This window comes from Larimichthys crocea, chromosome VIII (genome assembly GCF_000972845.2).
Source record: "Larimichthys crocea isolate SSNF chromosome VIII, L_crocea_2.0, whole genome shotgun sequence".
Lineage (NCBI taxonomy): Eukaryota > Metazoa > Chordata > Actinopteri > Sciaenidae > Larimichthys > Larimichthys crocea.
This window is the reverse complement of record NC_040018.1, coordinates 30,831,507-30,856,541: the sequence shown is the minus strand read 5'-3', so window position 1 is coordinate 30,856,541 and position 25,035 is coordinate 30,831,507. Positions and strand designations below refer to the sequence as shown.

Sequence of the window (25,035 nt, the reverse complement as noted above, 5' to 3'; positions counted from 1 at the left end):
GCTAAAACTTTTTTTTTATTATTTCACAGAAAAATCATGTAAATACTGAAAATTCATGAAAATGCCAAAACTTTATGAAAACGCAGAAACTTTATAAAAAAAGGCGAAATTTCATGAAAACACAAAATTATTTTTTTCTTTTTTAGGTTCCAGATTTTACAGAAAAATTCACAAAAATGCTAAAACTTTTAAAATTATTATTTCACATAAAAATTCATGTAAATACTGAAAATTCATGAAAATGCCAAAACTTTATGAAAACGCAGAAACTTCATAAAAACAGCGAAATTTCATGAAAACACAAATTATTATTTTTTTCTTTTTTAGGTTCCAAATTTTACAGAAAAATTCACAAAGACGCTGAAACTTTATGAAAACACTATTTTTTTTTAATTATTATTGTTTTTAACAGGGCTCCAAATTTCACGAAAAGGCTAAAATGTTTTTTTTTCCCCTCAAAGATTTTACAAAAAAATTATTCATAAAAACACTGAAACTTTATGACAACGCAGAAACTTCATTAAAACGGCAAAATTTAATGAAAACACAAAATTATTTTTTTATTTTTTAGGTTCCAAATTTTACAGAAAAAAAATTACGAAAACGCTTTTTTTTTATTGTTTTTAACAGGGCTCCAAATTTCACGAAAAAGGCTAAAAAAAAATTTTTCCTCAAAGATTTTACAAAAAAATTATTCATAAAAACACTGAAACTTTATGAAACCAATTTTTTGTTCAAATTTTCAAATTTCACAGAAAAATTCACGAAAATGCTAAAACTTTTTTTTTATTATTTCACAGAAAAATCATGTAAATACTGAAAATTCATGAAAATGCCAAAACTTTATGAAAATGCAGAAACTTTATAAAAAAAGGCGAAATTTCATGAAAACACAAAATTATTTTTTTCTTTTTTAGGTTCCAGATTTTACAGAAAAATTCACAAAAATGCTAAAACTTTTAAAATTATTATTTCACATAAAAATTCATGTAAATACTGAAAATTCATGAAAATGCCAAAACTTTATGAAAACGCAGAAACTTTATAAAAAAAGGCGAAATTTCATGAAAACACAAAATTATTTTTTTATTTTTTAGGTTCCAGATTTTACAGAAAAATTCACAAAAACGCTGAAACTTTATGAAAACACTATTTTTTTAATTATTGTTTTTAACAGGGCTCCAAATTTCACGAAAAGGCTAAAATGTTTTTTTTTCCTCAAAGATTTTACAAAAAAATAATTCATAAAAACACTGAAACTTTATGAAAACGCAGAAACTTCATTAAAACGGCAAAATTTAATGAAAACACAAATTATTATTTTTTTCTTTTTTAGGTTCCAAATTTTACAGAAAAAAATTACGAAAACGCTTTTTTTAATTGTTTTTAACAGGGCTCCAAATTTCACGAAAAAGGCTAAAAAAAAATTTTTTCCTCAAAGATTTTACAAAAAAATTATTCATAAAAACACTGAAACTTTATGAAAACAATTTTTTGTTCAAATTTTCAAATTTCACAGAAATATTCACGAAAATGCTAAAACTTTTTTTTATTATTATTTCACAGAAAAATTCATGTAAATACTGAAAATTCATGAAAATGCCAAAACTTTATGAAAACACAGAAAATTCATAAAAACGGCGAAATTTCATGAATTATTTTTTAGTTTTTTTCTACGGTTCCAAATTTCACATTGACCCGTTAGCTCGGTCAGCCGTGTGACTGACTCGGCCCGGAAAGAAAAGCACCCCACAGTACTTTTATTAACGTCCATCAGTACTCGAGTAAACGCTGCAGTCACAGATTACAGTCCTGCAGCTCAGATGGTTTAAGGATGTCTCGCCACTGGACGTTACATAATCCTCAGAAAGCCTCTGCCAACAGACCGGGCGCTCTGATTGGTGGAAACATGAAACGGCACAAAGCCTGAATAAATAAAGAGGCCTGTGAGGGATTGTGGGTAAGAACGAGGTGGAGGCTGATCTGCATTCCTGCGTGATGCTGCCGGACACATACGAGCATCACGTGACCACACACACACACACACACACACACACACACACACACACACAGCAGTGGGGGCTATAAATAGAACAATAAGCCCTGAGGCCACGCCCCCCGCTCACAGCCATGAGTCAAAATATTCAGCCAGAAAACACACACACACACACACACACACACACACACACACACACACACACACACACGCACAGACACACACACACATGCACAGACACACACACACATGCACAGACACACACAGACACACACACATGCACAGACACACACACACAGTTCCTCTAACGTCCACTTGAGGCTGGCTCCATGTTAAAGGTTAACAGGTTAAATATCTCCGAGCTGAGACACGACGTTAGGAAAGTAATAAAATACTTTAAAAATACTTTTACTCACATTTTAAAAAATTGTATGTGTCGATATTTTTTTAGTAATCTCTTTGAAAACATCTACGGTTAAAAAGTTACTAATACTTTTATGAGAAGAATACTTTGTACTTTTACTTAAGTATTTTTTCTTGTAGTTGAGTAATATTTCAGTGATGTAGCAGTACTTCTACTTCTACTTCTACTTCTACTCTAAGATCGACTTTACTGATGCCACACCGGGAAAATCTACCTCAAAGAAATATTAAAGTAAAAGTACACACACCTTTAAAACCTTTCACAGGACAGCGACACAAAAAATACGACAACGTTACGTTTTAGCGTCTTTGTTTCAGTTTTCCACCAACAGCTTCAGACTTCAGAAAGCCTCCGTACGTCTCACTGACACAGTCGAGCGTTTCGCAGCTAAAGAAACAAATATTTCCCTCGGGAGGTGGTGGAGACCAAAGACGGAGCAAAAACAGAGAAAAGATTCAGATTTCGATTCGTCAGGACGATCACGTTGCCGTGTGAAGGTTTGTGTTTAGACAGTTTGTGTTGTCTGCTGTAAATTTCAGCGAATCGCCTCAATGTAAACAAAAAAACAGATTTTTATGTCACGTTAACGGGAGGCGAGGAACAGCTGATGTCTTGTTTTAACGTGTTCTCTCACACAAACTGAATGAACGCAGCAGATATTTCAGATAATCTCAGATAACTCTGATTTCACGGCCTCGTCGTCGGATTCGCAGCCACAGAAACATGGAGCCTGTCGGAGGCCGAGCACGTGTTGAATCTGACATTACTGGGACAGATTTGAAGCCGCCCACGCTGCAGCGAGTCCAAACATAGACGCTCAGTTCACAGCAGAGACGGCGAGAACATTCAGCATGTGACGAACAGACGACGACTGTTTAAAGGCCTCGGTGTGCTTCAGCTCAACGAACGTCGAGGAGATTCTCCTCATCCTGTCGAGGCTGTAAAGACACAAAACAGATCCTGAAGATCGTGAAACACGTCGTCCTGAGGCCGCTCACTGTTTGAAGGTCTCGATCTAGTCTCTGGATTTTATTTTAAGGCCACTGCAGAGACATCAGCCAAATGTTTTTACTTCAGGTGAAGCGACGTCAGTGCAGAGAAACGTCTCAGAAAGTTCTGCCAAAGAAGTTTGGAAAACATCATCTACCCGAGTACGCCGTGTTCTGTCTGGTCTTGGTCTCGAGTCTCAGTTTAGGTGCTCTTAACTACATGTACGTCTTTTTGTTCAAGCCTCGTTGAGTTTGAGGTTCATGAGGACTTCATGAGGACTTCATGATGAGTCAGTTTGACGATCTGCTGTCCATCGACCTGCCCAGCATCACACAGCGAGTCGAGCGTTTGTTACAGAGACGCTGAAATCGAGCCAACGTTCAACTCACGGTTCAGTTTAAATGAATAAAAACTTCCCAGCTACGTCTGAAGCTCACCGATTTAACCAGTTTGTTTCACACGTACAAAAACTGAAGTTTATTAATTTACCGTATGACCTCCAATATTTCCAACCAGCTGAGACGAACGCTTTAGTTTTGGTTGGCTGAGCTCAAACTCTTTTTTAAAACGTCTGCCAACAATCATTTCATCTTTCATGTCATAAATAAGACAAAGACTCTGTTTTTATGTCTTCATAAACTGAAGCTTCAGTCCAGACAAACGTCAGTGTAACAGAACGAATGAATCATGGAGGGAAGTCATCACGTCATCAGACCGGCTCCAAACTGTCGGAGCTCCAAACACGTTTCAGACTCGATCGATCTTTAAACGTCGAGCATGAATCAGCAGATATCAACCTCCAGCATTTTTTTTTTATTACATAAACGTCTTCAGAGCTGCTGAGTCAGACGCTCGCTTCATGTGTTGTTCATCAGTCTGTGCGATCCTGTCATGAAGTCTGAAGCTCGAGTTGTTCAATGTTTTCCTGTGATTGTCAAACAGACTAACTCCACCCGCCTGCATCAAACGAGCTCTTTGGAAAACGTGACACTGACGGAGTCGTACTTCACGTTTGTGACGTTACTGGATGTGGAACAGAGTTCAGAGAGGAAGACCGGCTCGTCCGTCACATTCACAGCTCGCTGAACTTCCTGTCTGAGACGAATGTTTTATTTAGTTTTCATTTCCACGGATACCAGAGTGAACACGAGCCATGAGAAACGCCTGATGATCCATTTAATCGATATTCCAGCTCAGACTGTTAACGGGACGATCAGCAAAGCTCCAACAAAGACCGACGACGTGACGAATGTTCAAAGTTTGGAGACGTTTTTGGTTAAACTGCTGAGTCATCAAACTTTAACTTTGTTTCTTTACTGATTGATTGTGGACGACTCACGCAGCTCATTATTTTTAACTTCAGAGGCTGTAACGAGTCGGTAAACGAGCTCTGATCGTTGCTGACTGGACGTTTATCGGACAGATGTTGAAGTATTTACCCCGTGTCTGGATTCTGAAGGACCCCCATTATTCTCTGGATCCGGTCCATCGCAACGCTCTCCTGGAAACTGCTGAGACCTGCAGGAGGACAAGAGGAGAGAAATGTGAGGAGACGAGACCAGTTTAACGTTCTTTAATGTTCCTTAATGTTCTACCAGCAATAATCGGTTGATGGGATGACGTGAACGTTCTCTCTCGTTCTCTACAGTGACGAATGTGATGAGTTCTGTTCTGGTCAACGTTTCAAACCCGACCAGACGAGCTGGGCCCGTTCAGAGCAAGTGAACAAAGTGTGGAGGGAAAAACATCTGAACGCCACGTGACGGAGACGTAACTGAGAAATTGGCAACCAGGACTACGTCCAGGTTTTAGACAGTCTGCGGGGACGTCACGGAGACTACGTCCAGGTTTTAGACAGTCAAAGGTTGAACTGTATTGAGGGTAAATAAAGACGATCAAACTTGTTTTATTTTTGTTGTGTTTACATATTTGAATATATTATCAGATGAGTTCTGTTATGAGACAACATGTCTCGTGGTTTGCGTGTCGGAGGCCGTCTCCTTTTGAAGGATGTTAATGACTCGTGGAGCTTCTGATCTCTCCGAGTGTCTCATCGTCTCATCGTGGACATTCACTTCAATTATTTCCAAATGAAACAATCCAGTGAATCAAAGGAAGAGACCAAAGTGTTTTAATGATTCATGTATTTTAATTATTTCTTTTTTATTTTGATCATTCACAGACTGAACGGACGCCACAAACAGATCTGTGTTCACGACTCGAGTAAGACGTCAGGAGGAAAATGATGAAGTCATAATAATGAATCTGTGAACAGCTGGAGGAGCTTCAAACGTCTGATGCTCAAGCTGATTCAGAAAACAGCCGACAGAGCGACCAGAGTTTGATGCAAAAGAAGCGTGAACATATAAAACAGTTCCTCTAACGTCCACCTGAGGCTGGCTCCAGAAGTGAGTCAGTCTCCATAAGTCCCCATGTCCAAATGTCCAACTTCACAGCAGAAATAAACATGTTTACAGCCTGGTACAAAAAACAGTTTTGGTCTCTGTAGCTAATTTCCCCGTTCATGACAACTGTACTGAGGGTGAATTTATATACAACTCACCTGTTCACATTATATTAAGGCTTAAAGTTATGCAGGATTAAGAGCGTGGACGCTTTGATTGACAGGTGGGCGTCACCGTTCTAGTCATTGTTTCAAACTCCACGGTCCGGTTCAGAAGCGTCAATTTAACATAGAGCAGCTCGAGCTGACAGGAAGCCACACACAGCACAGAGAAGCCGGTGGATTTTCAAAATAAAACACCACATGCAAACTGACAAAGAGAAACAAATAAAGGACGCAGCATATTTACAAGAACGTGAACCAGGAAAATGAGCAAACAAAGTCTGGAGGAACAAATACTTCTGAATATACTGTAAATAAATCTGGACCTTTAACATGAACTCTCTGTCCGTCCAATAGCTGACGAGATGTCTCTCACCTCGTGACATCACTGCTGTCTGATTCAGGAGAACATCCTTCATAATCACCCTCCGGTGACGTGATCACGCGTTTATCTTTAGCACACAACGTGTCCATTAACAAACCCAGAGCGCTGATGGAGGAGGGTGGAGGGTGGAGGGTGGAGGGTGTGAAAGCCGGGATTAGAACTTACGTTGGGAGTACCTGCCTGATCTCAGGCCCCGCAGGATGGACGACAGAGGCTGGATGTAGCGCTGCAGCTCCGAGCACTGCAGGAGCAGATAACTCAGTTAGCACAGTGCCTAACAGCTTCTTAAGTGTGTGTGTGTGTGTGTGTGTGTGTGTGTGTGTGTGTGTGTGTGTGTGTGTGTGTGTGTGTGTGTGTGTGTGTGTGTGCATGTTTCACAGCTTCTCATTCAGTCCAGGGTTCATGGATTCACGGCTGAACGTCTGCAGACCGGCTGCACACGTGGCTCGTGGCCCGAGCGTCACTCTGCACCTTCATACGTTGATACGTGAGACCGGCACCGTGAGATCGTCTTACACGCTCTGATATCACGGCGCCGGTGTTCGATGCCGCCCTGCAGCTGTTTTGTCGTCTTGAGTTTGCGCCCACTTTCCCTCCATCTCCTGTGACGGACGGCCGAGGAAGTCGACGGCGAGGACGGCGAGGAGCTACTTTCTGCTTTTATATTTTGGTTCAATCCAGATTAAAATCATATTTTAGATTTCCAACTTTTAGTTACTTCACTAGTTACACTTTAAGTAACTAAATGCTTAATTCAGCAGCTCAGGGTGGCCTCAGCGTGTCATTGAGCCACCCTTTAAGCACCGCCCACAAAACCCTGGACTGAAAGCTGTTTGACTCTTGAACTCCACGATTCAGTGATGTATGGTTATACAGTGGTCCCTCGTTTATCGCGGGGGATACGTTCTAAAAATAACCGAAAATCCGCGAAGTAAGTTTTACAATTATTATACATGTTTTAAGGCCGTAAAACCCCTAACCACACACTTTTATACACCTTTTTACATGCATTTTGTACAGTGCTTCCTTAAACAGGACGCAGAACACAATGCACGTTGATACTGTACAGTACACTGTAAAAAAAAAAAGCATGCAAAATTACACTAAAAGAATCCGTGAAACAGCGAGTCAGCGAAAAGTGAACCGCGTTATAGCGAGGGACGACTGTATAACTAACTATTGTCCAACATAATTAATGTGTTTGGAAAGAAATCGACTGTACACAGACTTTAAATTTAAGCTCAAACGGCTTTTTAATACTAATAATTACATTTTCTCGTTTCTTTGGCTACTTTTGTTGAACTCTGTGGCCTAAAGTGACAATAAAGGAGTGACAGTAAATGCTAAAATTTAATTTTTATGCATTATAAAGTCAGAGAACTAACTGAAAAAAATGAGATTTAAATAGAAATGTCTGTCTAAAGCGTCCTAACATTAGGAACAATGAGCTACTGGTCAAACCAGACGAGGTACGGAGAGTTTGTTGCTCTTTAATTTAAATCTGAATCTTTGAGGTTCTGCTGTAAAGCTGGATGTTCCTGATACGTGAAGCCGTCTTCACAGCTCGACTCACCTTCTGTGAGAAGAGTTGGTTTTCAGTGTCCGCTCCAGGATTCTCACTGAGTGCGTCCGAGGCGGCGCCGTGCGCCCTCTTCCTGCTCAGGTGGAGCGCCTGCTGCGTGTAGACGGAGGTGAATCCCTGAAGCGGACTGAGCGCCGGGCTCTGCAGGGCGCCGACCCCACAGCCACCTCCATCTTTACAGTCACAGCAGTCACACCTCCTCCTCCACCTCCGCTGAGTCGCTTCACAGTGGAAGCAGCTGGTAGGAGAGTCCCTTAATGATGATGATGATGATGATGATGATGATGATGATGATGATGATGGTGGCACCAGCGGCTCCTCTCTGTGCTCAGGGCTTAATCTTTTCGGGCTGTCGTAGTCGTCCTCATCGCTGGCGAGCCAGTCGATGGAGTAATCCGAGTCCGAGGTCGACATGGTGGAGTTCGACTGTCAGCCAGCAGAGAGCATCACGGACCTGCAGCACCAACACAACAAGATCAGTAACCACACCCACCTGTCAGTCAAAGCGTCCACGCTCTTAATCCTGCATAACTTTAAGCCTTAATATAATGTGAACAGGTGAGTTGTATATAAATTCACCCTCAGTACAGTTGTCATGAACGGGGAAATTAGCTACAGAGACCAAAACTGTTTTTTGTACCAGGCTGTAAACATGTTTATTTCTGCTGTGAAGTTGGACATTTGGACATGGGGACTTATGGAGACTGACTCACTTCTGGAGCCAGCCTCAAGTGGACGTTAGAGGAACTGCAGTTTTTGGCAGGTTGGTTTCAAACCTACAGAACTTTATTCTAAGTCTAGAAACTGAAACTGAAAATGAATCAGCCTTAAAGACATTTTAATAGAGAACATGAACGCACTGATTCAGAATATAAATCACACTGCGAGATGATTTTAATTTAACTTTAAAGCCTCAAAACGAGAAAAATGAAGAGTTTAAAGGTTTAAATGACAAAGTCACATGAGTCCAGCTCGACTGACAGATCAGGGAACAAGACGACGGACTGGATTCATGTTTGTACGACGGAGACGATCACATGTAGAGTCAGAACGAGGAGGAGTTCACTCTGCATTCACACACATGACTCTGACATGTGAAGCACAGTCAAATATTTACTGATGTTATCATTTAATGTCTTCAAATCTCTGGATTCTGAACTGATGAACAGAAAGAAATAATCAACAGCTGATGAAAATATCAGGAAGATAAAAACATTGATTTAAATTTCAGGATTTCTGCAGCAGAATTAAACTCCAGGTAGTTTGGAAATGTCTCAAAAGGAGCATTTAGTTCCCCGTTATGTTTATCTGCAGAAAATATCAGAAGATGTTGATTTAAATTAAAGTTTATGTCAGTTTCTGTCCAGCTGATCCAAAAAGATTCAGTCTGATGTGACAAAAACCTGAAAATATTCACATGAGTCAGTTTAACCGGTGAACTGCTGAAGACATGAATCTGATCCTGGAACAGTTCAAATAATTAAATCAACTTTTTATATGTGGACGCATTACAGGCTGATCACAGAGCAGCAGATTAAATAACCTCCTCTGCTGCTTCCAAACGGGCAGGTCGTCCAGCATTATGTAAGAACACACACACACACACACACACACACATTTCTCGACACGTTCCCGCAGAAACACGTTTTAAATGTGCAGCAGTGAATAAAAAATGCCGCATCCCGCCCTGCGGAGTCGGTTCATTACCTGCCGGGAGCTGCTGCCTCTTCAGCCCGAAAACATGCTCCAAAACCCGGCGTGCGAATCAGCAGCGTCCGCTCACCTCCGAGAGAACAGCCCGTGTGAGTCCAGGTGAGTGTGTGTGTGTGTGTGTGTGTGTGTGTGTGTGTGTGTGTGTGTGTGTTTGCACGTCCGGCTCGGTGAGGTGAGGACGTGCGGCCCGACCGTGTGCGCGCGTGAGTGACTGATGATGGAGTGAAACCAGCAGAAAGAAAGAAAGAGGAGGAGGAGGAGGAGGAGGAGGAGGAGGAGGAAGGAGTCCCATCCAGCCCGTGCAGCCTCTCCCTGGGCAACGTGTCCGAGAGGGGCGGGGCACAAACCTCCGCTCCCCGCCGGTCCGGAGCTCCTCACCGCCCCTGTCACACACACACACACACACACACACACACACACACACACACACACACACACACACAGATCAGGAGCGGAAACAAAACGTGATCACGTCGTGACGACACACTGTAATGCGTCACCTTCAATTAAGCTCTCCCATTGGCTCAGAGACGCTGCAGCACGTGAAGAGACACAGGGCTAATTAAAGGTGCGTTTACGGACCCGCTGAGAGTGTCGGATTTTTTTTATGTAGACACATGATCAGAAGTCAACGAGAAAATAACAAAACAACAACAGAAACTTTAAATTATGATTTTATACTTTAAAGAGACATCACGTACAAATCTGTATCTTCATGAACTGCAGTTCCTCTAACGTCCACCTGAGGCTGGCTCCAGAAGTGAGTCAGTCTCCATAAGTCCCCATGTCCAAATGTCCAACTTCACAGCAGAAATAAACATGTTTACAGCCTGGTACAAAAAACAGTTTTGGTCTCTGTAGCTAATTTCCCCGTTCATGACAACTGTACTGAGGGTGAATTTATATACAACTCACCTGTTCACATTATATTAAGGCTTAAAGTTATGCAGGATTAAGAGCGGGGACGCTTTGACTGACAGCTGGGTGCTCGGATGTCGCGGACACGTTGTCCATTCTTTATACTTTCATTGTTTTTTCTATATATATACAGTCTGGAGGCAGGAGGTTACTTATTATCTTCACTTTGTGTTAATGCGTCTGCTCTCTGACGACCTCTGACCTTCACGTCCATCGACACGCCGAGCCTCTCGTCTGTCCACCGGCGATGACTTGCACTTCCCCTCAGCTTAAGACCACTGAGAGCGCGATTGTTGGAGTGTTATATCCTGTTAGTGATAACATTATACTGGGTAAGAAGGGAAGAAAGGAAACCTTCAACCATGTGCACAGATCTGCCAACAATGAGCCCTTTATCATCAGTGTGTGTGTGATCCACAGACAGACAACAGACTGCACACATGCTACGTTTACATGTGCTTTAATGTAAGGAGCTGGTTTTAGTCTGTGTGCTATAGTGGATAATAATTTGAGAAAAGCTGTATGGATCTTTAGATTTCACTGTTATTCATGACTGTCCACAGTGACGAACAGTTCAGCTGTGTTACTTACAGAAAAGCACATTCAGTTATAAAATATGCAGCCGTTACATGCTCAGGTTATCAGATATAACTGCACACGTCAATAATAAACATAAAGTCAGTAAGTCCAGTCAGTTGTATGTAGAACAATTATTCCTGTGACACTGCATGTTATTAATATTTTACATTCACTCAGGAACATGTGGGTTATCTGAAATGTGATGAATTCATATATCTATGTTTCATTTTTGGATATTTTACCTGTGAAATATAAAATCTCAAAAGCAAAAACATGATTTTTTTGTAAGTGTGTGTTTAAAGCTGCAAAAAAAAACAATATCTTTTACATTTCTAATCAGTTCCTATACCTCATTATACCTCATGATTCAAGTTCATGTTAATTCTTTAAGTTTCAGTTTTTGAAACAGCATTAATTTATTTATAAAATCAATTAATCTAAAATACTAATGACATAAAGTTATTTTTGTAGATCTGCACTGAACACGTGGGAGAGCTCGAGACGCGCTGACACTTGATATTTAATGAAAGGCCTGATACATCAACAGGCTGATACACTCTAATCTCAGTATGAGTCAGCCTTTGAGTGTGTGTGTGTGTGAGTGTGTGTGTGTGTGTGTGTGTATAATCCCACTCATCCGTAATTAAAAGGGATTTCAGCTGCCGCCCTCCTGCAGCAGCCATCGATGCCTCGTCAGGTCTAATGATGCGCACTAAGTGAAGTGGGAGGAGCAAACACACAAACTCACCGTGTGTTAGTGTATGCATGTGTGTGTGTGTGTGTGTGTGTGTGTGTGTGTATGCGTGTGTGTGTGTGTGTGTGTGTGTGTGTGTGTGTGTTCACACCAGTGTAACCTGCATGTGTTTGAACTGCAGGACACAGGACTGCTCCACCGTGCCGCCCTTTCATTTTATTGTTGTGTCATTTGAAGATTTAGAAACAAAGACACCTTATGAACGTTAAAATGAACGTTCCAGTGTTTGGTCGGTGGTTTCAAAAATGTGACTTCTCTTTAAATCTGAAGATCGTTCCTGTTCTTAACTGTCGCCTCTCTAAGTTTTTGTTTTTGTTTAAACGTGTAACTTTCTTCTAATTTTGTTCCTGCTGCACGATAAATTACACACAAAGTCCACGGAGCGTTATGAATTTAATATAGTGGTGGCTCTTAATCCTGCATAACTTTAAGCCTTAATATAATGTGAACAGGTGAGTTGTATATAAATTCACCCTCAGTACAGTTGTCATGAACGGGGAAATTAGCTACAGAGACCAAAACTGTTTTTTGTACCAGGCTGTAAACATGTTTATTTCTGCTGTGAAGTTGGACATTTGGACATGGGGACTTATGGAGACTGACTCACTTCTGGAGCCAGCCTCAAGTGGACGTTAGAGGGACTGCAGTTTTTAGCACGGAGGTTTACTATCACGCTTTCCCAGTTGATTTTTTTAACTCCAACCTCACAGGTCATAAATTCAGTGAAATCATTCAAATGTTTAGATACATTTACACACATATAATATAAATATACTGCAAACAAAATAACATTGTACAGGTTGTTACAGGTGATTATAAAACATTTTAAATTAAGCAAATCTCTTCAAAATCAATAAAGTGTAATTTTCTGTCGTTCTTTAGGTGAATTCCAGTGAATATGATCAGTTAGACTGTACTGCTGGTACTTCAGTGAAGTATCTGAGTACTTCTTCCACCTCCGTACATCACAGTACTGCAGTAGTCGTAGTTATTATGTCATGTTTCTGCTCACATGTGGAGCTTTCTGTCCTTCACTGTGTGTGTGTGTGTGTGTGTGTGTGTGTGTGTGTGTGTGTTTCACTGCAGGCCTTTACTCTGAACATGTGACTCCAGATATATTTCAACACAGTTATGTAACTCTGTCCGACTCTGTCATGAAGCCAGGAGCAGTAAACGTATGACATGATCTTAATAGCGTCTGGTTGCATAATTCGAGTTGTTGGCTGAGAGGCGCTCGCTTATTTACGGCCGGTTGGACTCGACCGAGGCGTGAAAACGAGACGGAGTCGTGTCGTGTTGAAAAGTAGCTTTGTGTTTGTTGACTTTGTTGCAACGCTGCTGCAGAAATATGAAATAAAACCTGAGTCAGCAGCAGCAGCAGCAGCTCTGTGAGCACAGGCACAGGCACAGTGGTGATTAGAGCTAAATGCTAACACGCTCACCATGACAATGCACTTACTAATTATCTATTTTGAAGTCCTCAAAACTTTTTAATGACATATTTATAGTGTTATGTGTCACATATACACCAGTATTTGTACCAGCAATGACAGAAAAAGTCGTTTTTTAGGTATTTTACTGTACAAAAGCACAACTTTATAGATAGCTTTAGCCTAGCCGCTAGAGTAGCTAACTGCTAATGTACTGCTGCTAACTGAAAATGCTATTTCTGTTGGACAGATAGCTTTAGCCTAGCCGCTTGCTAAAACAGCTAACTGCTAATGTACTGCTGCTAACTAAAAATGCTGTTTCTGACCAACAGATAGCTTTAGCCTAGCCGCTTGCTAAAGTGGCTAACTGCTAATGTACTGCTGCTAACTGAAAATGCAGTTCTGACCCATAGATAGCTTTAGCCTAGCCGCTTGCTAGAGTAGCTAACTGCTAATATACTGCTGCTAATTAAAAATGCTGTTTCTGACCAACAGATAGCTTTAGCCTAGCTGCTTGCTAAAGCGGCTAACTGCTAATATACTGCTGCTAATTAAAAATGCTGTTTCTGACCAACAGATAGCTTTAGCCTAGCTGCTTGCTAAAGCAGCTAACTGCTAATATACTGCTGCTAATTAAAAATGCTGTTTCTGACCCACAGATAGCTTTAGCCTAGCTGAAGTAGCTAACTGCTAATATTTCACTTTAGCTGTCCGTTAGCTCGTTCTGCGTTAGCGATGATGGATCAAACGTTTGTGTCTGTGCATTACAGCTGTAAATACTCTAATAGAAACATCTTTATTGTGCATTACAGCTGTAAATACTCTAATAGAAACACCTTTATTGTGCATTACAGCTGTAAATACTCTAATAGAAACATCTTTATTAGTTAAAATGATCGTCAGCTTTCATATTAACGTTCCCGTCACGTCTCTGCTCGGCAGTGGAAGCAGCAGAGTTCCTCCGGCCTCGAGCCGGCTCGGCTCAGCTTTAGGTACGATGACGGTAAACAAAGTGAAAAAATAGTTTTCCACTTGAATGTGAACAGACCGTCAGCCGAGGACACGGAGAACATAAACACAGTCTGTTTCCACTCTGGATTTTCTGTTGACCTTAATGCTTTCAGCTGCACGCAGTAATAACGGCTAAGTGCCGCTTTAAACCAGAAACCCTGAAGAGGCTCCGACTTTCAGCCAGAAATCACATTCAGGTGACTTTTTATCAGCTGTTTTCTGTTTGCAAAGAGGGATTTCACCCCAAACAGCCGCTGACGGGTTCGTCTCGTGGACGTCATCGTCACTCAACCCTCTCAGAGTAAATAAGAAGTGCGTCAGATTTAGAGGGCTGTATTTACAGAACATTCATTAGTGTTTAATCACCTGAAAATAAGAATTAGTATGTGTCTGTTACCTTAAAATTAGATCTACAGACACAGCCGGTCATCTTCTACTGAGTTCTCAGCCACTGTAGGTTGCTCGGAAGTGGAGGCGAGGGGTACTCAGTCACTGCTAGATGCCTCTAAAACCTACACTCACACTTTGTATCACCGATTAATCAATTGTTTTGTTTTTCTGGCAACTTTAATTGTTTTGATTCAGTTTTCAGTAAAAAATATTTATCAGTGTCTGACCTCTGACCTCTAACAACGAGCTAACAACGAGCTAAAACAAGCTAACAACGAGCTAAAACAAGCTAACACAAGCTAACAAGCTAAAACAAGCTAACAACAAGCTAACAATGAGCTAAAACAAGTTAACAACGAGCTAACAATGAGCTAAAACAAGTTAACAACAAGCTAACAACGAGCTAAAACATGCTAACAACGAGCTAAAACAAGCTAACAACGAGCTAAAACAAGCTAACAATGAGCTAAAACAAGCTAACAATGAGCTAAAACAAGTTTACAAGTAAAAACAAGCTAACAACAAGCTAACAATGAGCTAAAACAAGTTAACAATGAGCTAAAACAAGCTAACAACGAGCTAAAACAAACTAACACGTGAAAACAAGTTAACAACGAGCTAAAACAAGCTAACAATGAGCTAAAACAAGCTAACAATGAGCTAACAACAAGTTAACAAGCTAAAACAAGCTAACAACAAGCTAAAACAAGTTTACAAGTAAAAACAAGCTAACAACAAGCTAACAATGAGCTAAAACAAGCTAACAACGAGCTAAAACAAGTTTACAAGTAAAAACAAGCTAACAACAAGCTAACAATGAGCTAAAACAAGTTAACAACGAGCTAAAACAAGCTAACAACGAGCAAAAACAAGCTAACAATGAGCTAAAACAAACTAACACGTGAAAACAAGTTAACAACGAGCTAAAACAAGCTAACAATGAGCTAAAACAAGCTAACTGGAAGCTAAAACAAGCTAACAACAAGCTAAAACAACCAAGCAGCAACCTCTGTGGCTGGTAAATGAAGCCAACCCTGAAGTACCAAAAGCTGCAGTGCCTCAAACGGCCACTTGAGGCTGGCTCCAGAAGTGAGTCAGCCTCCATAAGTCCCCATGTTAAAATATCTAAATAAACCAAACCAACAAAGATGAAACGCGATGTCAACCCTCTTCCAAACACAGGTGATGACTACGGTTTGACTTGGACTAGGTCCACTTAAAGGTGCGTCTTTAACTGATGACAATATTCTCACGATGTTTCCTAGAATCTTCTGCTTACTGCTTGAAAAACAGAGACGCAATGACGAAGTTTGAAGTCACTGCAACCCACTCAAACCATCACAGTGCTGGGTCAATGGTGGTCCCCCTCCAACTGGTCACGGAGACGCAAATCAACACGGCATGGTTTGAATCTGCCATTGGAAACACCCGACAAGCATCCAAAGAGAAACGTCTAGAGACTCGTCATGTCTGTAAGTTGTTGACAGTTTTATGGCAGTCTTTTTTAATAATTTTGGCTGCGCTGCAGGAAGATAATGTCCCAGTTTTCTTAATCCCACCTAATCCCACCGAAAGCTCTGATTGGCTTAATCGTTTTTCCACCAGATCTGTTCGTATCAGCGAAAAAATTTGGGATCTGATTCAAGAGGTCTGAAAAGGATCATCTGTGTTTACTGTGATGAAACAGCCTTTAAATCCTCGGGGAAAGGTGCGGCCTTTTAAAGTTCAGCTGACAATACCTTGCATTGTTTGTAGACTCTCAAACAGTAAAACTAAACTCTCGCTGTCTGGGGAACAAAGTCATTCAGGACGTCTGACGCCACATCCATCAACTCTGGACTTCTCTGGTAGCCGTAAATCGAAGCTCGCCTGATGAATGGACCACGTGAAGATCCACCGTTCTTCTTAAACTACGTTTACAACTGCAAATCCTTCAAACACTATTACGTAACGTATTTACCCGTAGTAGTCGTGCTGCTTTAGAGAAAGAACATGTTGTCAGAGCGTGGACAGGAAATGTGTTTGTTGAGATAAGAGAAGAAGAAGTAGAGGCTCTTTCCTTTATATAAGAGAGCTAAAAATAATCCAGATTAGGATCAGCTGTACACAGCTCAATCTTTATGATGGTATTTTCTGTTACGGCGTCCCCATAAGGACGTTTGTCAGCTACTTTCTGTGGCTCCTGAAAGCTTTTGTTCACCCAAATATCTTTGTTTTTGTTGTTTTGGGTTTTTTGTTCCATCCCGATGTCACGTAGGTCACTGGATCTACTGTGTATCAAAGAAACGCCTCCAAACCAAACTAAATCTGTCTGCACGGCTAAATAACACAAGATATACTGTGTTCTGCAGTTCCTCTAACGTCCACTTGAGGCTGGCTCCAGAAGTGAGTCAGTCTCCATAAGTCCCTATGTCCAAATGTCCAACTTCACAGCAGAAATAAACACGTTTACAGTCTGGTACAAAAAACAGTTTTGGTCTCTGTAGCTAATTTCCCCGTTCATGACAACTGTACTGAGGGTGAATTTATATACAACTCACCTGTTCACATTATATTAAGGCTTAAAGTTATGCAGGGTTAAGAGCGGGGACGCTTTGATTGACAGGTGGGTGCTCGGATGTCGCGGATACGCTGTCCATTCATTGTTTTTTATATATAAATACATAACGTTTGGAGGTCGGAGGTTCCCGTGGCACTTACTCGCTCATTTTTGATCAGAAGTAATGTAACCAGAACAAATACTCGAGTACAGCTGGAGACATTTACCACACTCAACAAACACTGATTTCCATGCAGTGATTTTAACATCAGCAGCTGTAAATTTTGTTCCCACAACCTTTGCACCAGTTTGCTGTGTTGTGATCTTCCGGCTCAGTCTAAATACGAGTCGTCCTTGAGCTCCCTCCCCTCCCCGCCGCTCGCTCTGCCTCGTTTCACCATAGTAACTAATGGACAGGAGGGAAGGTGGAGCAGCTCTCCACTCGCATGTTTTCATTTAGTTTCTGTCTGCGCTGCACACAAATAACTCCCCGTGGAAATGTCAGAGAGATCTGGAAGATGGAGAGACACAACTTCAAGACAAACGTGACAACACAGTGCTGCCGTTGTTGCAGCTGCACGTGTTGTTTGGACTTTTCTTTGTATGTTGTCATGAAAAGAAATCATGTGTTTTCCCCCTGTAGGAAAATAACACACACACACACACACACACACACACACACACACTCCTTTCATGCAAACATAACTTATTTGTGTTGACTGAAGATAAAGTTTTATTCTGTCCAACAATGACACGTGTTTCACGATCTGACACGAGCACGTCAAATGTTTTTCTGGTCTTACACATCTGTGGTCACAGCTCAAGGCTCGTTTTGTGGTTTAGGACGAGAGTTTGGGTCAAATAACTTTATAAAGTGAACTGTAAAATATATATTTATATATTATCTATATATTTATATTATCTATTATTATCTATATATATATATATATATTGTATAATATGGATAAAGCATCAATCTGTGCACAGATGACAGTTTTATACTTGCATGAACCTAACGCCATTCAAGACGCTTTATGAATTTTGGATGTGAACATACAACCAACATTACAGAGCACCTGATGAATGTAAGTCCGATCTTTTCGACCATTGTTGGTCACTATGCTGTGAAAAACTGCTAAACCACAACAGTGAAATACACCATGAAGTATGACTGTGTTTCACTGCATAGAGTCAGTCATACTTCAAAACCTTTATTCATACACCATTTTCAGGGAATTTAATTATACGGTAAAACACCGTAATATTTAATGGCATATTTAAATATCCTTTTAGTGTAATTTTGTATTTATTCAGATACAATTCTGCCTGTTCTTTGCCGTAAAAACAACAGTTTGTTTTTTACAGTGTACAAACTCCTGAGGGAAATATCTGTCTCTTTAGCTGATGAACACTTACAGCTGCAGTTCGGTTTCAGGATTAGGAAAAGATAACGACGTGAGTTAAATGCACTTTAAGGTCCACTGAGGATGTATGATTTGGGAGGATCTGTTAGCAGAATATAATAACTATAACTATATTATCTTAGAATCAGACTTCCTGAGCTGTCTCCTTCCACAGCAGACGAACTAAAAACTGGACGGGACATTAACTTTGTTTCTGTGATTTGCAGCCACTCTAATTTCTTTCATGCTACGAAGGAGGCGATGGGGGCTGCCACTAAATCCTCCGCGGTCCCGACCACCGGTCCATGGGAATGTTTCTGTGTACCCAACCCCCATCCCAAATTCCCGGATACTGTACTGAGGACATGACCTCGGTGTCCTCAGCTACACTGTCCAAATCATACAGTATACAAAAGCCGGACCTTAGATCCTGGAATTAGGTTTGGAAAAACCCCAGAAATCCATTTTCACAGGAAAGAAATGGAAGAAAAAGCTCAGAGGACATACAGCAAACTAACTAGTTAGATGTAGAAAGTTGAAGATGGGGCATGTATGTGCGGGGCAGGAGTCACCATAGATTCACGGGAGTCACTTACAGGTTGGATGTTCTCGCGGGATTTCAAAGTATCTCGATAATTCAGAAAAAAAATTACCACGAAAAACAGAAAAATAATTACTCCGAAAAACAGGACAAAAATTTGTCTCAGAAAAAAGTGAATGCAATACGCTTCCGTAGAAATTTACTCAATTAAACAGAAAGATATTTCCGTCAGCAGGTGGTGGAGACCAAACCCAGAGCTCCAAACGTTGCTTGTGTGTATAAACAAGCAACTGTTTGCTTACAAGTCATTCGTATTAACTTAAAACGTGATGATATGTCAACGTAGCGTTTACAGTCTCTGCTGCCCCGATACGGTCAAAAAAACTTTAAGCGCAGTTTAAATATTTAACAAATTGCCGATAACTCACTTCAACACCAAGTCCAAAGAATGTGAAATATATTTGTGATATTATGGTTTTAACCGGCTAACAAAGCACTGTCTTGACTGGATAACGCCAGCTTCATTCATCTTAGACTCTAGATCTGGATCTGGCTGCTAAATTAGTGACTGGTGTCGCGAGGCGCTGAGTGGTAGTTAACGTTAGCTCGGCAACCAAAGCTAGTTGGATGTGGCCTGCCTGCATGGTGTTACTTAGTATGTAAATAAAACGTAGGAACATTAAAGAGAGTAACTGACAATGTCATTTTTTAATAGAGTTTAGTCATGACTAAGAAGTCCAAAGTTGTCGTGAACGTTACAGATGCCACCAGAATATTATCGACCAGTTTTAAACATCTAGACCTTCCGATAATCGGTAGTTAGCAGCTTGGTGGGCTAGGATGTCTGGTAGATTTCTGTAATGAAAATCAGGGATAGTAAAAAATCATTAAACATTATCATGAAATAAAAAATGAGGACAAGTACTGTTTCATGTATTTTAACCAGCTTTTATTACACGAAAGGTCGGGGGCGCCGTTAGGGGGCGGAAAGGTTGACTGACAGGCCCTGAAAAATATTCATTTATATTTAAATTACACATATAAACACTTTATCTGTATGCAGAATGTTTCTTATATATTATATTATCTCCGTCAATGCTTTTCTTTTCTTCACTCTGTTGTTTACTTGCTTATTTCTGCCTTTACACACTGTTCTCTTTATGATCAGTCTCTCTTATATTTGTCTTCTCCGAGATCTAGAACAGAGCGACATAGAGATACTATTGTCATCTCATGGTAATCTAATATAACAAGTTACACCTTTACTAACAACAGTGACATACAAACCACACCACACAAAATACAGCGGTTAGCCTAACACACACACACCTATCAACCATCGACTTATTATTAATTAATTTATTAATTTCAGGTCACCCAAAACGGAGACTGTCCCCTTGCATAGTGTTCAGTTTGTGAGGAATCGTAGCCAGAATTTCTCTGTCTGTGAAAGATCTCACAATCTCACGACGACATGAATTATTACGACTCTACTGTAATCTACTGAAGTATGTGAGCAGTTGTCGAGTGAATGCAGAGGTGAAACTTTACACCAGCCGTCTATACATGCTGCAGCGGTGGCACGAGGTCTCTGCCGTCTGAACGTACACAAATTACAGAGCACGCCACAGAAAATAGATCCTCCTCTCTTTAACTTTTCCAGGCAGAGACTCGCCTTACTTGAACCTAAGCGTGCAGCTGCAGTGCCATAGGTTTGAGGCCCGCTCACGTGGCAGCCCGAGCGCTCGCTGTATATAACATGAGGTTTCATTTACAGGTCTGGGCAGGCGTCCAGGTCGTCCTCAGGAAACCTCACATCCTGCTGTTGACACAAGGCCAGTTATCATGCGTTTGGGCTTTGCAGACGCAGATAAAATGAAACAAACAGACTCTATCCAGATCTCCATTTAAACAGAGACCACTGGTTCTTCTTTTTAAGGCCCTGCTGGGACTGCAGCTATAATGTTGTCACAACACATTTATTCTCATTTATCTTGATTGGGTTGTGTTTGTTTGAGTACATTTGGACAAATAACACGAGTGAGGTGTTAAACTAATCCAAACACTGCAGACTTCCTCTGTAAACGAGTATCTTTGTGTGTTTTAGCTGCTGGAATCAGTATTTAAGGTATTCACTTCTGTTTTTTGTATCTAAGAGAAGAAAAAAAAAGTTTAGTTAAAGGCACATTTCACTGGATTTACATGAATTCAGTGCCGGAAAGTCAATAAATACATTAATTATTAATTATAAAATGATTAATTAACTTTTTTAGACATTTGCTGAACAGTCAGGGTTTAAAAAAGGTGGTCGCCATTTGGGCCACCTGCATTGTGAAATTGGCAGCCGAGGAAGCTGCTGGAGCTGAAAAGTGCACCAATGCAACAATAATATGGTGGAACCCAGAAATCACCTCACTGGAGCATCAAATGTAGATTAATCCGCAGCTGAAAATAGTCCCTGACAAAAGACAACTGAGCATTTCTTAAAAATTCAACATTTACTTGACTTAATATCTACTATATACTGATTTTAAACATGCACAGCAGCTCTGTGACCTGCATGTTTTCATTTAAATGTTTTTCTTCTCCTGCCTTCAGTGTGTGACGCTTTAGGGTGACAGGATCTGACTGTAGGTTGTGATAACATCGCCATCTAGTGCAATCGGCCAGTATTACAGCCTGTCCTGCCTTTGGAATAGTTTGTTTAGATAGAAAACAAATAAAAGCTATAAAATATAAATGATGTCAGGCTAACATGAAGAAAATATATTTGATTTAGATTAGCAATGCAGCCATAAAACCATGAATGCTGTCAAACGTTGTTGTTCTGTTGGACTCGGCAGTTTTTCACAAAGTGGTGAACCTCGCCCGATCCTTGAGGACGACTCTTCGACCTGTTACCAGTGAACCTATTTACCTGTGGAATGAGTGAAAATAAGTTTGAACTTTAAATATCTTGTCTTTGTTCTTTATTAAAAATAGATGAGGCTTAATAAGATTGTGAACAAACGGAGCAATTGTTGCCCCAAGCAAAGTAGTTTCTCGAGGTCTTGTTCACGACTGATGGGAAAACGGAGGGTGGGTTGGACCGGCGGGTTGGTGCAGTGTCGGCAGTACTGCAGACGTTGTACCGGACCGAGCTGAGCCTGAAGGCAACGCTCTCGATCTTCCAGTCCATCTATGTTCCAACCCTCACCTCTGGTCATGAACTTTGAGTAATGACCAAAAGAATGATATTGCGGATACGAGCGGCCAAAATGAGCTTCCTCCATCGGGTGGCCGAGAAATGGTTAGGAGCTCGGACCTCGGACATCTGGAGGGAGCTCCTAGTAGAGCCAGCTGAGGTGGTTCAGGCATCAGATCAGGATGTCGCCTGGGCACCTTCCTCTGGAGGTGTTCCAGGCACGTCCAACTGGTAGGAGACCTCGGGGCAGACCCAGAAGTCACTGGAGGGACTACATAGACTATTGAGCCTGGGAACGCCTCGGGATCATCCAGAAGCTGGAATGTTTCAGATTTTGAGCTCATAACATCAGATTTGGTAAAATCTGTGGTTTCTCTATGGCCTTTTGTAACCCTATAGCTACACTCTACTCATGTACAGAGTTTATTTACTTGGTAATAGACCACAACAGGCTTTGAGTTTATTATCTCACAAGATCCAAACCTTTATGACCCTTATTTGATGCCGTACACATGCTCGTGGAGTTTGTCTTTGGACTTCTGCAGCTTGCGTCAGGCCATATGAAGCTCGGTTACATAACTCAAAGCTCTCCAGCACTCTTTCTAGGAATCATTCCTTCAGCTGTTCCTGGAAATGTTCACACTGCGAGGAGCTGCAGCACTGGAAGAAGTATTCAAATTCAGCAGTACAACTTCAACAAGTACTAACTGGAAATACCTCAAGTAAAGTACAAGTAGGTTAAATTTCCATTTTGTGCAATTTAATACTCCACTACATTTATTTGACAGCTCAAGTTCATTTTCAGATTACACATGAAGTGTTCCTTCAAGTGTTGAGAAAATTCTATTACTTCTTAAGATAAATCTAAAACTTCATGAATTTGAAGAGGAATATAAAGAACAGTTGGGTATTTCTGAACAGTATTACAATAAAACATAGTATACAAACATGCAGTTTTTCTTTTTGTTTATTTTTCAATTTTTATTCAATCAGGTAATCTGTAAATCTAAATGTTATTTTTTTATGTCTTTTGGACATTTGGAGGAGAAACCAGAGCACCTGGAGAAAACCTCTGTGGGTTGGGTCTTATGATTTTGACTTTGCTGGATGTTTGGCTGCAAAGCTGATGTTTTTTTAAAGTCTATTGGACATTTGGAGGAGAAACCAGAGCACCTGGAGAAAACCTCTGTGGGATGATGTCATTTACAAAGACCCAACAATTCACACCATGAGCATGGAAGAAACCAAAGCAAAACCTTCTTCAAGAGGCAGAAACCTGAGCAGGACCGGGCTCATGGTCGATGTTGGATTAGTAATTAATATTAGCTGGTTGCTATGTGTTGTGTTGTTGACCTTGCTTGATGTTTGGCTGCAAAGATTTTTTTTTAAAATGTCTGTTGGACATTTGGAGGACAAACCAGAGCACCTGGAGAAAACCTCTGTGGGACGATGTCATTTACAAAGCAAGGCAAAACTCGTATTCGTGTTCTTCTTCTATCCTGCTCGCACCACAAACAAAGAAGTTCAGGAACCTTCTCCACCGCGAAGGTCTTTCCCTCCTCCTTTCCCGTCTCACCTGTGGACCCTCTGTTGTCTCCTCCCTGGCTTGAATACGTCTCACCTGTGGAGGCCGAGGTGCCTTTTCAATTCGATTTACAATCACCTGCACTTCCACATGCTCCTGCACTTCTTCTATAGCAGCCGTCACCTCCTCTTTCACTTCAATGTTCTCTTTGACTTCCTCCACGGCCGCCATCTCCATGCAGGTTACATTTTGCAGTGCGAGGTTGTGGATTTCCTCATGCTTGGCGTCCATCTGTGCCGTCTGGCAGCTCTTCTCCACCTGCATTGAGGTTTGAGGTTGTTCTAAAAGATGGAGCTGCTCCTGGGAGATTTCAGTAGTTTCCCATTCAGACTTCAGATGTTCTGCCGTCGTCTCGCAGTCGTTGCAGAGTTGCTTGTTCTCTGTCTGTAAATGCAGCAGGTGCCTCTCGTTCTCCAAGGCCTCGATCCTATGGTTAAGCGTAAATATGTTCTCCTGAATCCTCACAGTGGCATCCCTTTGGACGTCCTCTGTTGCCTCAGCCTTCGGAACATCCTCCGTTACATGGGTCACTTGGACGTCCTCCGTTACATGGGTCACTTGGACGTCCTCCGTTACATGGGTCACTTGGACATCCTCCGTTGCCTGGGTCACTTGGACGTCCTCCGTTACATGGGTCACTTGGACGTCCTCAGTTACATGGGTCACTTGGACGTGCTCCGTTGCCTCGGTCACTTGGACGTCCTCCGTTGCCTCTGTCACCTGGACGTCCTCTCTTGCCTCGGTCACTTGGACGTCCTCCATTGCCTCGGCCTCTGGAAAGTCCTTCTGGACTTCCTCGCAGGGCTTCTCCTTGCTTGAGGCTTTAGTGTCGTCAGCACAGGCTAATTTCTCAAACCGAACGATTCGGCTTTGGAATCTGTTGTCAGGAGTCTTAATCGGTTTAATGTTTTGTGTCGTGTCCATAAAATCAGGCTCGAATTTGTCAAACAGAGCGACTTGGGTTTGCACTCTGTTAATCAGTTTGATGTTTTGTGTCGTGTCCATAAAATCAGGCTTGAATTTGTCAAACAGAGCGACTTGGGAT

At 41.3% G+C, this 25,035-nt stretch overlaps 1 protein-coding gene across 1 annotated transcript in view; it reads right to left on the bottom strand.

The window, feature by feature from the left end:
* The window catches only part of LOC113746326 (circadian-associated transcriptional repressor-like), a 12,743-nt gene extending 2,689 nt beyond the window's left edge, over nucleotides 1–10,054 (bottom strand). The window contains exons 1-4 of the mRNA XM_027281493.1: nucleotides 9,651–10,054; nucleotides 7,935–8,397; nucleotides 6,527–6,602; nucleotides 4,850–4,928 (exon numbers count right to left, since the gene is read on the bottom strand). Coding sequence (XP_027137294.1) covers nucleotides 4,850–4,928; nucleotides 6,527–6,602; nucleotides 7,935–8,357 — 578 coding nt within the window. The 5' untranslated portion in view covers nucleotides 8,358–8,397; nucleotides 9,651–10,054. The remainder of the gene's footprint in view (nucleotides 1–4,849; nucleotides 4,929–6,526; nucleotides 6,603–7,934; nucleotides 8,398–9,650) is intronic.
* Nucleotides 10,055–25,035: the final 14,981 nt, after the last annotated feature.